Raw genomic sequence first — 19241 nt, 5'->3', positions numbered from 1 at the left:
CACAGCAGCTCTCTGTCTTTCTGGAGTACTGGTTTATTTGGTGTTTTATTTTGGCAGTCTTAAGTGCTGCTACTAGTAGAAGCTGCGTGTCAGCAAAACTCTGGTTTTTTGTTTTTTGTTTTTTTTTTTCCACAAGAGACTGTAGAAAATTTTCTTGGGAGTGATTGGGAACTTGGAGACTGTGTTTACCAGATCAGTTTGCTTTAGTGAAACAGAATGGGCCAGACAGGGAGTGGAATTCTGAGGTCAGTGCAAGCCCATCAGGCCTGCTTGAACATGGTCTTTCTCTGTAAGAGCACAAAGAAGTGTGTTGTTTCATGCGATAAACCAGTATCTTATGGCTGCACATAACTCCCAATGGCTCCTACAAGTCAGTTCAATATTTTTGCCAGAGTTGTACTTGATAAAATGTTTATTCTCATATAGGTAAATGCATTTATTCTATTCACTTCATGTTGAGTTCCCTGTAATAGCAAAAGCACTTAATTTTTTTTTTGCATGATTTTAGGATCTTCATTTAAAGTGTAATATTTTATCAGTTATTTTACTTGGGACACAGATCACTGATTAAAAACAAGAAATTTAGTAGCTTGCATTGATATTTAGGGAAAGTTTTACCCCAAAATATTTGGAGCAAAAAGAATAGCCTTGATTTGAAACAATAAAATGAAAAACAGCACAATAGCCGAAGTTTTCAAGTTCTCAAAGTTTTCCTTTAGTTAATTTTAGAATCGCTTAGAAAGGTGAAGCTTACACTATAGAAAATAAAGTTGAGGCTGTTTTTATGGCAGTCAGTATATTTGAATCTGTTTGGGTCCAACTGAGTCTCAGACTGAAGAAGTTTCCTCATCACGTGACACCTGTTCGTTTTAGTGTGCTCCAAAGACATTCTAGAATAGCGCACGTTGAAATCTCTGTGCTGAGATTGAGTGGTAGTGTGGCAGGATGTGTTTGACACTTGTACTGGTCGTTAAATATGGAAATATTTTGGTTTTGCACAACAATTGATGGTAAAAGAATAACAGGTGCCATTGCAACATAATTCAGCTTGTTTTCTAGTAGGCATGGAATCAGTTCTAGAAAAATATACATGTGAGCACAAATGGAGCTTGATCCAGGCCAGCAAAGCATGAAGGCAGCATCTGGAGTCAGGCTCCGAGTACCCAGTGCACCCAGCAGCAGCGTGGGCAGCGTTGTCTGACACTGAACCTTGAAGAGGTTGCCGCTGGGTCCTTCACCATCCTCACTGCTTTTTTTTTTTTTTTTTTTTTTAGGAAATGGTGACATTTTGTACAGAAAAACAGTGTTTTGAATATCAATGTTTTTCAATGAATTTATTATGAAAAATGATTTTTGAAGACTTTTTGTCCCACTAAATTAGTCTGATTTAGCAAGGAAAGTGCAGAATAGTGTTTCTAATTGGTGTAATTTTTGTTTCTTCATGTAGAAAAAAAAAAACAATAAAAGATAAAACCTGTATAAAGAAAAAAGTCCTCGTCCACCTTCATAGTAAAGAACAGTTTACAAGGGTAACATACTCAGCATTTGTGTTTCTAAAGTCAGAATTGACTACTGTTTACACATGTCCAGATTACTGCAATCAAAGTAAATTTCAGAGGGAGATAGAGTTCGGGCAAGTTATGAATTAAATGGTGTTTTTGGTTCATTTAAATATGATGAAAATTTCTCATTAGTGGTAAAGAACATCATCAGGCTTCCTGCTTTCCCCAGGGTAGGGGCGGGGGAGTCAGTTTGTGTATTTTCATGATTGACTTAAGAAAATGAAGCAGTGCCCTGTGGATCCCAGGCCTCTTCAATCCACCCTAAGATTTGAAGAGCTTGATGTCTCAAGCAAGGAAATTTCACCAGCAGGAACCTGAAAGGGCTACACTGTACCACTTCTCTGACAATGCGTGACAGCAGCTCTTGTTAACTCATGTGCTCGTAATGGACACACGGAGGTGTCAGAATGTCCATCTTAATCCTTTGTTTTGGCAACTATTTGGTTAGCGTGAAAATTATGTGATAATTTATTTTTCTCCAAATAATCGTAATTTTAAGTGCAGAAATAGAACTAAATAACTGGCACACACACTAAATAGATTTTTATAGACACTGTTGCTCCTGGCAGGTTTTTAAGAGGTTGGTCACTTAATTACTCAGAGTGGGATTCCTGTAGGTTTTGTGTAGTGATGGCATTTCTGCTTAAAACGTAAGTGGTGGAATCCAAAACCAGATTTCCTGTGTAGTCGTTACATGCATAACACCCCTACCTGTTTTAGAGGGAGTCTGCTAGAACTGCACTGTGTCTTTAAATAAACTTGAAAGGACACTAATTCCCACTTTGGCAAACCCAAAGTACAGATTTTTAAGTGTTTACTGTAAGTACTGTTAGACAGTAGTTGCTAACTCCAAAACCTATTAGCCTTGGTGGAAAACTTAGAAATGCAGTTATTAGCCTCGATGAAGATTTCCCGACACTAATTTCAGTTTCTAGTGCCTTCTGAAAGTTTCATACCACTATTTAAGGACAGATCTGAAATACTGAAGTCAGACCAGATAAAGACAACCAGTTTATAGCTCTAAAAACTAGACAGACCCAAGACAGAGATATAAGCTTTTAGTAACCTGTATACTAAAGACCTAACCATAAAAAGCTTTCAGATCAAAGCAGATTCTAATGTCAGTAATGATTCTAGAAATTAAAAAATATATATATAATTTAGTGGAGAATATTGTATTTTATTTCATTCTTCTAAACCCAAGTACTATAGTCATTTTAAGTTCATTTAAAGGTGTTTTCAGTGTACGTGACCATATCTAACCTATATCTAATGCCAGGCTTCATGTTTTAATCTTCCTAACGGTTACCATATTTTAACATTTAATTATTACTTTGGGGTGGGGTTTATACCCCAACTTGGTAAGATAACCATCATATATCATTTAAATTAGTTCTATTTTGGATGCAAAAGGATATTATTTGTTCTGAATTCAGACTTCCCTTGTGTCTTTTCTTATCTACACTCATTTTTCTTAGTAATTTAGAAGTTGTCTATGTTACATGAAACTTCTCAAACCTGAAATGGAGGTAAATGACCAATACTTACCTTTGGAAAGGCACAGGCACTTCAAATAAAAAGCCCATTTTATAAAATGTGAAATGTGTTTAATGCTAAAATTTTAAATTAAACTTTCATTTTGAGATAATAGGACATTCACATTCAATTGTAAAAACCAATACAGAACACCCTTTCATGTACTTTTCACCCAATTTATCCCAATGGTAACACCTCGCAAAACAACAACAATATCACCATTAGGATAAGGACATTGACAAAGTCAATATGCAGAACTTTCCATATACGCATTCAAGCACAAAAACCTCTCCAGTTCCTTTGCTCCAGCCTCCTTCCAACCATAATCTGTTCTCCATTTTTATAATTATTATTTCAATAATTTTATATCATCAGAATCATACAGAATGTACTCTTTTGGGATTAGCTATTTGCATTCAGCATAATTCTCTGGAGAGTCATACCACCTGTTGCATGTATCAAGTGTACCTGGTAGTTCTTTCCTTTTTTAGGGCTGAGTAGTGTTCCACAGTGTTGGCTGTATCACAATTAAACATTTACCAGCTGACGGATGTCTGATCAGTTTGGGCTATTATGAATAAAGCTATATTCCTTTGTGTACAGGTTTTTGTGTTTTCGTAGTCTTCACTTCTTTGGAATAAATGCCCAGTGGTGAAATTGCAGAGTCATAGGGTAATTGAATGTTTAGTTTTTTAGAAATTGCCAAATCATTTTCCAGAGTGGCTATACCAGTTTGCATTTCCACCAGCAAAGTTTGAATGATCCAGTTTCTTCACTTCCCTATCGGCATTTGGTGATATCACAAATTTTAGTTTTAGCTGTTGTGATAGGTTTTCTTTTATACTTCAGTGGTTAATGATGTTGAACACCTTTCCAAGTGCTTATTTGGCACCTGTATTTCCTCAGTGATGTATTTCTTAATGTCGTTCCCTCTTTTTCTAATTGAGTTGTTTATTTTTTTATTGTTGAGTTCTCAGTGCCTTTTTTTTTTTTTTAATGTATTCTAGATACTAGTCCTTTGTCCAACATCTAAACTGATTTCCGGGTATTTCCTTCCACTCTGTAGCTTGTCTTCCTCATAGTGGGGTCTTTCACAGAGCAAAAGTTTTTAATTTTGATGATGAAGTCCAGTTTGTCAATTTTTCCTTTTTTTGGTATCACAGACTCTTTGCCTATCCTTAGATACAAAGATTTTCACTTTTATCTTGCATTCTTTTCTAAAAGTTCTGTGGTCTTACATTTTACTTTTAAGTCAATGATCCATTTAGAGTTAATTTTGCATAAAATGTGAGACCTATATCTAGGTTCTTTCTTTTTTTCTTTCCTATGGATGTTCAGTTGTTCCAGTATCATTTTTGTTGTAAAGGCTCTTTTCTCTATTGAATGGTTTTTGCTCCTCTGTCAAAAACAAGCTGGACAAAAATCAGTTGGGTGTATTTGTGTGGGTCCATATCTGGGTTGTCTGTTATATTCCATTGATCTATGTGTCTGTAATTCCACCAATACTAGACAATATTGATTTTTCTATTTACTAAGGCTTGAAATCATATAGACTGCTTGTTTCTACTTTATTCTCCTTTTTCAAAATCAGTTTAGGTACTTTTTAGTCCATTATCTTTCCATATAAGTTTTAGAATACTCTTACCCATATGTACAGAAATATCTTACTGAGATTTTGTTATAAGAGTTATGTTAAACCTACATACCAATTTGGGGAAATTTGACATTTTACTATGTTAAGTCTTCTAATCCATTATCACAAGATGTCTCTTCATTTATTTAGGTCTTCTTTGATTTCTTTAGTCAGTATTGTGTAGTTTTCAGCATATTAAGTTTTACATATGCTTTTATTAGATTTACACCTAAGCATTTCATTTTTTTGAGAGATTGTAAATGATACTGTTTTTAATTCCCATATTCATGTGTTTATTGCAAGTATATATACAATTTTTTTTTGTATGTTTTTCTGGTATGCCAATACCATGCTTAATTCACTTATTAGTTCTAGGAGCTTTGTGTAGATTTCTTGGGATATTTTACATAGATGATCATGACATTTGAAAATAGCAATATTTTCTTTCTTTCTGATCTGTATGCCTTTTATTTCCTTTTATTTTTTTTCCCACTTAATACAGTGCCTAGAACTTTCAGAACAAGAGTGGAGAAAGATATACTTGCCCTATTCCCAATCTCAGGAAAGGATTTAGTGTTTCATCATTAAATATATTGTTAGCTGTAGGTCTCTTGTAGATGCTCTTCATCAAGTTGGAGAACTTCCCCTTTATTCCTATTCTTCTGAGAGTTTTTCTTCTCATGAATTGGTGTTCAATTTTGTCCAGTGTTTTTTCTACACCAATGATATGATCATGTGATTTTTTTTCTTTAGCCTGTTAATATGGTAGATACATTGGTTGAGTTTTAAATATTGAACCAGCCTTGCATCCTTGAAATAAACCCCACTTGGTCATGGTGTATAATTTTCTTTATATGTTACTGAATTATATCGGCTAATGTTTTGTTAAGGATGTTTGCAATTGTATTCATAAGAGGCACTTATCGTTGCTTTCTTTTCTTCGTAGTGTTTTGTCTGGTTTTACTATCAGGTAATAGCTTCAAAATGAATTGGGAAATGTTCCTTCCTCTTCTATTTTCTAAGAGATTGTTTAGAATTGATACTAATTATTTTTACACTTGGTAGAATTGTCCAATGAAAGCATCTAGACATTGGAATTTTGGAGAGGGGGTTTTTAGTTATAAATTAAATCTCCATAATATTTGTGCGGCTATTTAAGTTACCTATTTCATATTGAGTTGTGGTAGTTTGTGTTTTTTCAAAGAATTGGACTATTTCATCTCAATTTGTCAAGTTTATGTTTGTAAAGTTATTTGTCATATTCCTTTGTTATACTTTTGATGTCTCTAGTGTCTGCAGTAATATCCACTATTTCATTCCAGATTTTGTTAACTCATGTCTTATCTCTTTTATTCTTTGTAAATCTTGCTAGAAGTTTGTCAATTTTATTGACTTTTTTTGAAAAAAACCTGCTTTTTGCATCATTAATATGCTATATTGTTTTAATGTTTTCAATTTTATTGGTTTCTGCCATCTTCATTAATTTGTTCCCTTGCTTTCCTGGGAATAAGTTGAATAGATTTTAGAATTCCATTTTAATTTTTCAATGATGTTTTTAGCACATCTTTTTATAAACCATTTATAAACCATAAACAATGTTTGCTGTAAGTATTACATTATAAATACATAGCTCACAACATGTATGGTGTCATCCTTTTACCAGTTGTAGTCAAATGTAGAAATCTTACTTCCCTTCATGTCTCTTTACTCTTCTATATTAGTCATTATCTTAAATAGTACCTCTACATATATTTAGAACCATATTTGTTGTAATTTCTGCTTCAACCATCTAATATAATTTTGAAAACTCAAGAGGAGAAAAGTACATTGTTCTTACCCAGATTTTTACTTACTACGTACATTCCTCCTTCTTGATCTTCTAAAATTCCTTTATGTAGCATTTCCTTTCTGTTTAGGGAAATTTTGTTGGCCTTTTATTGTTCTTATTATATGTCTATTGTCATTAAAGTCTCTTAGTTTTCCTTCACCTGAAATTCTCTTGATTTTTCCTTCATTTTGGAGGGATGTTTTCACTAAATACAGGATTCTACTTTTTCATTTCAACACTAACAAACTGGTGAACTTTTGAGATTTTTTTTCCCAAAAGTTCCTTCTGAACTCTGTGGTTCTGATGGGAAACTCAGTTTTTTTAAATTGTTTTTCCATTATAAGTAAGGTGTCATTTCTCTATTTTTTCCCCTCTCTCTCCTCCTTTCTTTCTTCCTTCCTCCCTTCTCCCTCCCTCCCTTCCTCCCTTCCTTCCTTTAGTCTTAGAACTTTGACTCTGATGGGTCTTGGTGTAGATTTTTGGAGATTAATAACTTATTTAAGTTTTGGTCAACTTCTTAAATCGATATATTTATATCTTTTGCCAAATACAGGAAGTTTTCAGCCATTATTTCTTCAAGTTCTTTTCCATCTTGCTTTTGTTCTTTCTTCTAGGACTCTGAAGACACAAATATTAAATAATTTTCTTTCAGCTATTCAGATCGATTAATTTCTATTGTTTTATTTTTAAGTTTATTGATTCTTTCCTCTGTTTCTTCCATCCTATTCCTCTGTCTCTTCTATCCTATTATTGATCCCATCAGTTAAGTGTTTTATTCTGATTACTGTATTTTTCAGTTTTAAAATTTCTGGCCCTTTACAGAAAAAAATTTGCTGACCTCTGGAGTATAAAACTGATACAGTAGAGAGCGTCCACTTAAACTAAGTCAGAAATTGGTCTTTAAAAAAAAATGTGTGTGTGTATATATATATTTGTGTATATGTGTGTGTATATATATATATCTTTGGTGAAATTGATTAAGGAAAAACAGAAGAGACAAAATTATTAGGAATGAAGATGGAGATCAATAAAAACACAGGAGAGATTTAAAAAATAAGAAGGCACTTTAAACAACTTTATACAAACACATTACAAAACAGATAACATATAAACAGTTATATGAAAAGTGCCAATTGCCAAAATCGACTAAGAAAGGAGTAGATGATTTCTGCTTTTGGCAGTATGGTTGGCTAGATATGCTCAATTATCCTTCCACTAAAATAAGTAAGTTATTGGATAAAGTAAAACACATAATATCTGGTTCGTTTTTTGGCTCATTAAAAAGCAAGATAATCATCTTACAAATCAAACCGAAAGTAGTTGGGAAAGAGAAAAAGGCTGTGATTCTGAGATAAGTTAAGGATTACAGGTAAATAAAGAAGCTGAACGTAAGACTCCTGCATTCAACCAGGAATCTTTTTTTTTTTTTTTTTTTTTATTTATGATAGGCACACAGTGAGAGAGAGAGAGAGAAGCAGAGACACAGGCAGAGGGAGAAGCAAGCTCCATGCACCGGGAGCCCGACGTGGGATTCGATCCCGGGACTCCAGGATCGCACCCTGGGCCAAAGGCAGGCGCTAAACCGCTGCGCCACCCAGGGATCCCCAACCAGGAATCTTTAATGCATGAAAGTAGTCCCAGGTCAATAAACTCTGATGGTTTCTCTAAGAAGTGAATGAAAATCCTCTCCGAAAGAAGGCCTTCCTAATTAATGCTTCAGATTAATTAATCAAGCACATGGAGAAATAAGCCATTTTGACTGGGAAACTGATTTTATATTCAAGGAATTCAGATATTAGAATTAGCAGGAATGTAGTGCTATGAAATTCTTAAAAAAATAACTGAATTTAAGAGATATAAGCAGTATGTAAAAAGATAAGGCAGATAATAAAAAAAGCCAAACAGACCTTAAAGAACTGTGAAATATTATTATTGAAATATATAACTCAATGAATAGTTTAGGAGCATTAGTTACAGCTAAAGGAATCATTAGTAAATTGAGGAAATAATGCATATTGTATCAAAGACAGACAAGGAGAGAGAAAATATAAATGAGAAAGACTTTGGTTTTTTCAATCAGGATTTTTAGTTCCAGAAAAAGAACAAGACAATGAAAACATTGTATGAAAGGTTTCTTTCAAACTTTTCTCAGTTTTTACCCCAATCATCATAATGCTGAGAGGCTTCAGAAACACAAGTGACTCTGTGTTCAGACCAAAAACTTGGCTTCGGGAAGATGAATGATCAGACCTACTCACCATATGATTATAAGGGTCAGGTAGTTTAAAAAGAAATTACAATCTGAATTGAACCAAGGATGAACAGTGTTGCCATTGAGCTACAAATCCCAGCTAATAAGCATAACCTTGTAAAGAGAGGTTAGTGTTTGGGAAACTGCATGTTCTCCCAGAAGGGCAAAGGTTTTGCAATATAAATAGTTGTAAGTGTACTAGCTTTCAACTTTGATGCCTTAAGAGAGTTGAGAGTTTTTGTATCCAGAACCGGATAGAGAATTTTAGAAGCTCCAAATACAGAAGAGATTATGATAACCCCACATGTAATTGAAAAGAATTAATTTTTTCATAAGGTCATAAACTCACGAAAATATTGAAATTAAGATTACTATCTTGTAGATTTTCTTACTTTGAAGTGCTGTATAAATTTACCACAGTTAAACTTTTCTTAGTTATTTATGGTTTGTCTGCTTTGCTGGTATCCTAAGCACTTAATTAGCTTGATGGGTCTTAATTCAACATTGATTACATTATAAATCTATTAATTTTTCTGTATTTCTAAAATACAGATGGAGAGGAGGAATGTCCTCTGAGAGGAATTTAATCATTGTATTAAGAACAAATTAAAAGGCCAACAGCGGGATCCCTGGGTGGCGCAGCGGTTTAGCGCCTGCCTCTGGCCCAGGGCGCGATCCTGGAAACCCGGGATCGAATCCCACGTCAGGCTCCCGGTGCATGGAGCCTACTTCTCCCTCTGCCTATGTCTCTGCCTCTCTCTCTCTCTCTCTCTCTGTGTGTGTGACTATCATGAATAATAAAAATTAAAAAAAAATGATTTAAAAAAAAAATAAATAAATAAATAAAAGGCCAACAGCTCCCACTTAATGGTTCCAATAGGGCATTTGTATTCTTCTTCATTGTTTTTAATATAAAAACTTCCTTGAGCTCTATGGAACAGAGCAAAGAGAAATTGACTCTTTTTGTTGGACAAATCATTAACTGGAAAATATTTGTTATATCAAGATCTTAAGGCAAAGGTAAATATTACCCTTATTGAAAGAAATGAAAAAATCTTTCAATACTTACCTAATACTTATTTATACCTAACTTTTCTTTAAATACTATCATTTAATTTTTGTTTCTCTGCTTGAGTGTTTCCAAATTATGTAAATTTAATAGTGTTTAATCTTTTACAAAATGACACTACTACTTAGAAGACTATTATTTTTTTTTTATTGAAACATACACAACTAATTATTGGGGAGATACAAACAGAGACATACACAGGCAAACATACTACAGAAAGTTTAGACTAAACTCTGTACTTCACTAGAGACTTCATCTGTATTTCTATTAAATCTTCAGGGTAGGGGACTCTAAGATCATTGATAAATACTTCTAGAGGAGCTGTTTGTGGAGCACCTGGGTAGATCAGTTGGTTAAGTGTCCAACTCTTGATTTCTGCTCAGGTTATGATCTCAGGGTTGTGAGATTGAGCCCCACATTAGGCTCCCTGCTCAGCATAGAGTCTGCTTGAGATTCTCTTGCTCTCTCTCTCCCTCTGCCCTTTTCCCAACTGTACAGGTGCTCTCTCTCTCTCTCTCTCAAATAAATAAATAAATAAATAAATAAATAAATAAATAAATAAATAAATAAATAAAATATTTACTGTTAAGTCATCCTGGGAAGAATCACTGCCACTTATCACTATAGCGACACAGTATTTACCTATCTGGACCCTGCGGTGTGCCTATAAATGCCATAACATATGCTTCTTCGTTTTGGAGAAACTCCAATTGTTCCATTGATTAGCTCAGAAAGAGTACTCCTTATTAGGAGATGAGGAAAGATTACATTTAACAAGATAAACATCAAAAATGGAGTGCAAGGTTGGTTTAACATCTAAAAGCAATTAATGTAACATACCATATAAATAGAACAAAGCAAAAAAACCCATGATCAACCTAATAGATTCAGAAAATTCGCTTAACAAAATCCAATACGCCTCATGATAAAACTTCTTCAACCTGATAAAAACATCTTTAAAAGAACAAAGCTAACACCATCCACAGTGATGAAAGACTAAATGCTTTGCCTCTGAATGAGAATAAGACAAAGATGCCCATTCTTATCACTTCTATATCACATTGTACTAGTGTTTATAGTCATTGCAATAATGAAAAAAGAAAAAAAGCATCTAGATGGGAATTGAAGAAGTAAAACTGTCATTGCTTACAGATAACATGACCATTTATATAAAAAATCAGATATTATCTACAAAAAAGCTCCTAGAACTAATAAATGAGTTATGCAAAGTTGGAGGATGCAAGATAATATAAAAAATCAATAATTGTATTTCTATTTAGTAACAGTGAAAATTCTACAAATGAAATTAAGATATGATTTTATTTACATTAGCATCAAAAAGAGTAAAATAAAAAAAGTAAAATACTGAGGAATAGGTTTAACAATTTAACAAAGAAGAACAAGACTCATACATTGAAAACTAGAAAATATTGCTGAGAAAAATAGATATCTAATAAATAGTGGTGTACTTTGTTTATTGATAGAAATCTTAATATTGCAAGATGGCAATTATCTTTAAATTGATCTCTAAATTCAGTGTAATCTCTATTAAAATCCCAATAGGGATTTTTATAGAAATTGGCAAGCCAATCCTAAAGTTACATGGAAATACAAAAGTTATAGAATTGCCAAACAATTTTGAAAAAGGAAAATAATATTGGTAGATTTATATTACTTGATTTCAGAACATACTGTAAAGGCACAGTAGTCAAGATGATGTGGTTTGGCACAAGAATAGGCATACAGATCAATAGAAGAGATTTGAGAGGGATCCCTGGGTGGCGCAGCAGTTTAGCGCCTGCCTTTGGTTGAGGGCACGATTCTGGAGACCCAGGATCAAATCCCACATCAGGCTCCCGGTGCATGGAGCCTGCTTCTCCCTCTGCCTGTGTCTCTGCCTCTTTCTCTCTCTGTGTGACCATCATAAATGAATAATAATAAAAAAATTAAAAAAAAAAGATTTGAGAGACCATATATAAGTCCTTACACTGTGGTAAATTGATTTAATTATTTTGAAGTTCATCAACATTAAACTTTTGTACCTTCTGCATCTGTCCCTGCAGGGTCAGCTTTTGCTAAGTAACAGCCTGAATGGGAACCAGACAACAGCTAGTGTTGGACATACCAGGTGGGCGGACCTTTTTTAAGAAACCCACAAAATTATGAATATAAAAATTATAAAAGTGAGTAGAATAAGAAAATGAATCACTAAACCTTATTTTTTAAAAAAAATCTGAAAAATACTACAAACACAACATTTAGAAAAATAAATTTTTCTAATAACAACAGTAGTAATGTTGACTATGACCTGCCCAACACCTCTATAACAATTTTCTTCCTGTTTTGGGGCAGCGTACACTTTATCTCTTCATAGGAAAAATTGTAATATTTCCTCTAGAAACTAAAAATATAATTCAATCTTTCCTCTATTGTGATTGGTGGAAACATAGAGGAGAAAGTTTGCTTGGCTCATCATTCATTACTGGTGATACCACATCTGGATTTCTTGCTCAGGCAGTGATCAGGAAAATCATGGCAAAATTCCAGTATGTTTTTTCACTGAACATGGATGCTGATGACCCCTGGCACAGAAGACAGTCCACTTTGATTAGGTCTTTGCTGCCCTTCTTCCCATGGGGAAGTATCTGAGATGGCGGACAGAAAAGTCATAGTGCCCTGCAGACAGGGAAATATCTCCTTGGCCCTTCTCCTTGGAGTCCAAAATAGGGACTGGGGTTATAAGTCGAGGCCCAGGATGACACGGAAGTATTCCTGGCAGCCTACAAGTCCCACTACAGTCTTAGTACCACTTCCAGCATTTCTGCCTCCTGCACATGGCTAGGGCCACTTCTTTCTTTGTTACTCAGAGAATACTGCAAGCTTTAGAGCAGGTGCAATTGAGAGACTCTAAATATTAAGCTTTGCTAACAACATGGTAAATCTATAAATCCACTTCTGACCACAGCTAACATCTCTCTGAAGGGTATCTGTGTACATGGCCAAACAGGCTTCAAAGCTTTTCTGTCACAGAATATTAGAAGGCAATTAGAAACAATTCGCCCTTGTTAGCATACATCCCCACAAAAGGCATTGAATTGGTTCACACTTTGGGTTTAGTTGAATGGAGATAGGCCAGTAGACAGATTGAGTAGGGTGAGAGTAATGGTGAGTGTGGAAGCAAAGGAAGACAGGAGGGATATGAGGGTCCTTAGTAGCAATAAAATTGTCTAGCAGTTAGATTCATAAACCATTGCTCAAGTGGTCTATTTTACCACATAAAGCTGTACTATAAAGGAAAGGGAATAGAGCAGATTGCTAAGAAGCTACTTCTTTGCTATGAGGACTTTTTTTGAAAGAGCTGGACACAGGGAGAGAACAATGCTTCCTGTCTGGCAGAGAGGGCAATTAGTACTGGGATCAGGAGTCATACTGCAGACAGAGAGAGTCTCGGACAAGAGATAGCAGACATGAGAGCATGAACAGGTTCCCAGGGTTACACAGGCCAGGTCCTGATCAGCACATCCATGGACATACCTTAGCTGAGGTAGCATCATTTAGAGTCCAAGGACCTAGTGGCAGGAAGGAAGAGTTCTGGCAGTGATGGGAGAGGGGAAAAAGTGGGCACCCAGGAGATCACACTGAAGTCATAATTGCTGAATCTCTTAGCATGCCTGTGGGCATATGTTTAAGGTGCTGGAGTCCAGGGGCAGATGCTTTCCTGAACGCAGAACATCAGCTGGTGCGAAGCAACCAATGAGCCGACTCCAACTGCATGCAACACACTCTTTCTCTTTCCTAGAAAATTCTAGACAAACCCAAGAGGGAAAGGACTGAGATTTTGTTACTTGATAAACTGAAGCTATTTGTCTATCCGTCTATCAAATGTAAGATTAGAAGTAACTATGAGAAACTACGGTGGGTGGGACTTAGAGGAACATCAGATGACCTATTTTGAATTGCCTTCGCATTAAGAATTCTCCAGGAAGAGCCACATCCACTGAGAGTCACCTGGTTGCTTTCAGAGCAAGAAATGACCAGCAATATAGCCCTACTTCTGCAATCAACAGCCTCTAGTGACTGATGAGGAGATGCTAGTGTTCTGTTTCCCACAAGAGTCTCCCAGACATATGGCAGGGCTGAAGGATGCCTTGGTGGTCCTGTTGGCTAGTCAGCAGAGAGAGTGGGAATAATAAAGCTCAGACCTTCTAAACAACACCATCAGGTAAGTTATCACTGGGTACATAAAAATAATGGTCATGAAAAGATCTTTACTGATCTTCATGTTTATAAAGATAGTCCATGTTTATTTTTAAACAATGTAAAAATATGGAAAGTAGAAAACCAAAGGCTTCCAGTTATCTCCCTTCCCAGGAAATATTGTTTAACCATTTATATCCTTCCAGAATTTTTAAAATGTAGATAGATATTCCACATTTATATGTATGTAACTCAAATCTTTCTAAGTTTTCCAGGATATTGGGGTCACCTTTTACATGAATAATCAAATAAGATAACTTCAGTCCCCATCTTAAGTAGCTTTGGGATCTGACATTTTCTTCAGTTGTTTCAGCCATTCCTGAGGAGGATACTAATATGTGGGTGGTTGTTACCTCCAGATCTTGTTCTGAAATCGACTGCATATTGGTTTGTATTGGCTCCTCTTTACTGCTACTGACTGCTCCAGCTTTTCTCTGGTTTTCTTTTCTTCAAACCTTGAACATGGTCTCACCTCACTTTCCAAGGCCCTGGTTACATAGATACATTTGTGTGACATTAAATTTTACTGACGGATTGGAGTTTGGGAGAAAATACAGAAATTACCTTGTGCTCATAATATGCTTTTACATTTAACTTCTACTCGGTTATAGTTCATGGTCCTGTGCTATTTATGGGCAGTTATTAATAATTGTCATTAGGACCCACAGCATCTTTAATGGCTAAATTCATAGAGTGCCTAAAGGGGACCCCACAATGGTTCTTGTGCTAAGAACCATTTATGCATTACCTTTTTATCTTCACAGCAACCCTGGGAGGTGGGTATTAACACCATCATTATTGACAGAGAAAACTGAGGTTTAGGGAGGTAGCTTATCCAGTCACACAGCTAACTAACATATGGAGAAGTTTTGAACCTAGGCCAACTGTTCTCAACTACTGTGCCATTCTGCTCCCACGCCTTCACAATGATAAAAGATGTTGCCCATCCTCGTAATTACTACTGTTTCTCACAAAAATCCATTTCATTGAGATTGCATCCTACCAGGAAGCTCTGGCCTTTCCTGTGGCCAACATCTTTATCTTCACCTTTCAAAACTTTTTTTTTTGTTTTGTTTTGTTTTACTCTTACAATCTCCCTCCAGAACAATTCCTCTTTTCTTCAATGGCTATTCTAGTCCTAACTAATCTTGAATGAGCTTGAATGAACCTTCGTTTTACCTTAAGACTCACTTTGGCATGAGGACAAATCAATGTGTATATTCAATTTTCTCAGCTCTGTTGCCTCTTTTTTCATGTTTTCTAGACTGAAAAGTAGGACTCTAGAAATTAGTATCTATACAAAGCATGAGAAAACCCCAGAAGCCACAGAAATATCACATGGAAGACTTCATTGTTGTGCTAGGCATCTTTGGCAGTGTTACTGACAATGAGCTGTGTCTGTGCAATGAGCTGGCTTAGTGTAGAATCTGGACATGAATTGGGGCAGGGTATTTGTTTTCACAAATACACATTTATCATAAAGTGTTAGTAGAGCTGCAATTATCTAGTGCGATAGATGCCTGTAGCTGATCTGACAAATCTTATTTGGTTTTTCCTCTTTCATAGGGCATAAGAAGCATTTCTAATTTCAGACGAATTAATATAAATGTGGGTCCAGATTGAATGATATTAGCTTCCTCCATATTATCCCAGATACTTGAATATCTTGAGAAATCTATTGTAATGTCACAGATGCTGTGAAACTGGATTTTGAGACTTAGGAACCAATAGGATTTTATGGCACTTCTTTTTGACTACAAATGGAAGCGTCTCCTTGAAAACAAGGGTTATGCTGCATTAAACAATTCTCACAATTTAGCAGTATGTATCAAAGCTGAACAAAAAGGCATGTGCCATTTGAGCAGGATCCCAACCTGTATCCTGGGACTTGTAGGAATTTAGCCTAGGAAACAAGAAAAGACACTCTATCATCCGAGATGTTAATTGCCATGTAATAGGAAAAACTTTGAAGTGATATATTATACCCTACATAGCAGAGCAGTTGTTTGAATTATTGAAAGCCTGCTTGATTTTATGTTTTGCAGAACATGAAGATTTTATAGAAGTATGAAATGATGCTAAAGATATGATGTAAGTAAAAAATAGGATACAAAATTGTATGTTTCTTTTGCCCACAACAATTTAAATTCCACAGTTCTATGTTCTGGAAGAAGGAATATACCTTCTGTGACTCCTACTCTTCCTGCCTTGCCCTGCTGCCCTGAGTCAGGGGTTTTTACCTCAAGTAGTAAAGAATGGTTAAAGCCACTATTAAATGTCCAAGGTGTCACCTGCATAACTTCTGGAATATGTGGACCTGTACAATTCTCAAAAGATACAGAGATTGACCATACAGTAGAACTAGGACGGAAACTTATTCCCATTCTGAAAGCTGAAAAAATTCCAGCCTATGCCTTGTTGCCAAAAAGACAAGACACTGTACCTCTGATCCCTTGCACCAGGGCTTCACGAAGTGTAGTTGATAAGCCCTGGATTGGAATAAGCTGGTTAAAATACAGATTTCTGAGCCTATGAAAAACCTACCTCACTAGAAATCCCTGTGGGACCTGTCAATCTACATTTTAAGAAACTCCTTATGAAATTCCACAGGACTGCACTGCCTTATGCCATCATCTCCCATCACTGTTCCTTCACCTCCTCTATGATTCCTGCATTACTGGCACTCTGGAAACCTCTGCCCCCTGGCCCTGGTTTGCCTGGTTCTGCACCTCAGCTTTGCTATCTGAAGCCCATGATCCTTAGGAGACCTTGGCCTTCCTTTTTTTATACTTCTCTGCTGTGTGCTTTCTATCACCACTTGAGCTTTTGGGGGAGGAGGCATTTCTGGAGGAAGCATCCTGCCATAGCTCTACAGCTATGTGGTGCAGCTACTAGACCCCATGCCCCTTCTCCCTCTAATACTCTCACTCTTGTTCTCAGCTCACCTGCCACTGAAAGAGGCAGAAGGAAATGGAGAGGATCATTAGCATTTACCAATTCTTTCCTTGCCAAAAATCACCATTATCTATGTCATATTCCTCTCATGAAATATGTCATCTCTCTCTTTCAGGTATAGAAGATTTTATTTATTTCTTTGGGAGAGAGGGAAAGTATGAGCAGGGTGAGGGAGAAGCATATTCCCCACTAAGCAGGGAGCCCCACATGGGGGCTCTATCCCAGGATCACCTATCTGAGCTGAAGGCAGATGCTTAGCCAGCTGAGCCACCCAGGTGCCTCCCACCCTTCCAGGTATAGAAAAGCAAAAACAAACACACAAATAAGACAATAATGTTAATGTTATCTTTTTAAAATTTTAGTTTACCAAAAATGTTAGGAAGAATCATATAACCCTCAAAAAGAAAGTCTTTCCTGATTCTCTATTGAATCACCCATCCAACAATAGTATTTATTTAAAAGAGAATGCCAGTAATGTTTTACAAATTCCAAATTGGCCTTGCTTTTAAAGTCTCCCTAAAATAGAACAAAAGACAAACAAAAACCCGTCAATTATCTTTTCTATATAAAAAAGAGAGAAAACCTTCATTTTGATTTTTCTATATTTTATCTTCCACATTTTCAGAAAATAAAAATAATAGCATGAAAACCAAGATAACACTATATACTTGGGCAAGGAAATACATATTAGTTAACAGGCATCTTCTAATGCACACTACTTCCAAATCCAAGTGTAGCCTTTTATTCACTTCACCAAAAGGTAGTCCTGACCCCAAGAAATAAGTGACTAATTAAAGATTAGGTTCTCTTATCTCTATTCATACATTTAGAAAATTGACTTGATAACAAGCCTGGATGAATTGAGATTGTTCCCCCTGCATGTATTCCTGGGGTTTCTTTGTGGTCCCAGTGCCTCAGAATATGCAGCTGCTAGTCTTCTCTTGCCCCAGAAAGGGAGGTGATTCTCTCTGAGCATTCCTCCCACTACACATTTTTTTAAGTACACTCAATGCCCAACATGGGGCTCGAATTCATGATCCCAAGATCAAGCGTTGCATACCCTACCAACTAAGCCAGCCAGGGACCCCTCTCTGCTACACATTTTGTGAATGTTGAAGTCCAGATGTGTGCTGTTTTACGATGCCCTCCTTGTTGGTGCTTGATTGTGTTTGAATCTTCACGGGGTTCATGAATCCATCACCTCTCAAATAAAAATAATAATAGTGATAATAACTTAAAGAATAATAGCTTAAAGAAAATCAAACACTTTGACTTGAATGAACTGGGCTCCAAGACCTTAAAACAGGACTTTCCTTTATGGAATATGAATTGAGCAGAGTTTGCGATATATCCAGCAGAGAAAGGATCACTTTCTCTTCTCAGCTTCAACAGAGTTCTCCCAGGGATTAAACAGAATCTTGGTTCAATGAAAAGCTTCAGTGAGCAAAGTAACTCTCCTTTCCATCCAAAGACCTGCCTGATGATCTCAGTTCAATCAAGCTTGTATTTCATGTTGGCACCCTTATATATGAATCCCTTCAAGGTATGCTTTTTGGCTTCTGTAGAGGTACATGACTGTGGATACATTTGGCCATACTTACAGAGATTCATTTATAATCTTAGCATTGAAAGATCAGAAAATTTGTTTTAACTGGTTTATAGTTTTGATATTTTTGTGGTATTATAGTCCTTCAGTCTATCTATGTTTAAAGAATCAAGCTTATGCAAGATGAATGGAATAAGCCTGACACATAATTAATACATTTTTTGGGTTTCAAATAAAGAAGAGATTTCACAGAAAAAAAAAAATCAATTCAATGAACTATTCCAGGCAATAGCCTAAGTATTGAAAAGCATATTATAAACCATAAATAACAGAAATATCAAATATCTAGAATAACAGCACAAAGGATAAAATATTAGAAAATATCAAATTTGTTTTCTAAACTTTTAGTGGTTAATTTTTAAAGGGAATAAAAATAATAAGACGTTGTTTGTAGTCTCAGATTTTGTTGAAAATAATATTTCACAGTTGATTACTACATCAGTTGGCTCCATTGGAAGAAAGAACATGATTGAATGAGAAGCTTTGACATTTGAAAATCAACATTGTTTACATTTGAGAAAATTCACCCATAGGTTGTGTTTAG

The 19241-nt window shown here is 35.7% G+C and overlaps 1 protein-coding gene across 4 annotated transcripts in view; it reads left to right on the top strand.

Annotated features, from left to right (window-relative positions):
- STX7 (syntaxin 7) overlaps positions 1-16240 on the top strand; it is a 62457-nt gene extending 46217 nt beyond the window's left edge. The window contains exons 9-11 of one of the 4 annotated variants that reach the window (XM_077893376.1): positions 11943-12007; positions 13852-14101; positions 16182-16240. In XM_077893376.1, coding sequence (XP_077749502.1) covers positions 11943-12007; positions 13852-13960 — 174 coding nt within the window. In that variant the 3' untranslated portion in view covers positions 13961-14101; positions 16182-16240. The remainder of the gene's footprint in view (positions 1-11942; positions 12008-13851; positions 14102-16181) is intronic. The other 3 variants (XM_077893367.1, XM_077893357.1, XM_077893384.1) reach the window with 3 other exon arrangements.
- The last annotated feature ends 3001 nt before the right edge of the window (positions 16241-19241 follow it).

The sequence above is a fragment of the Canis aureus genome, chromosome 1 (assembly GCF_053574225.1).
Source record: "Canis aureus isolate CA01 chromosome 1, VMU_Caureus_v.1.0, whole genome shotgun sequence".
Classification (NCBI taxonomy): Eukaryota; Metazoa; Chordata; class Mammalia; order Carnivora; family Canidae; genus Canis; species Canis aureus.
The sequence above is the reverse complement of the archived record's forward strand: the minus strand, read 5'-3'. Positions and strand labels throughout refer to the sequence as shown.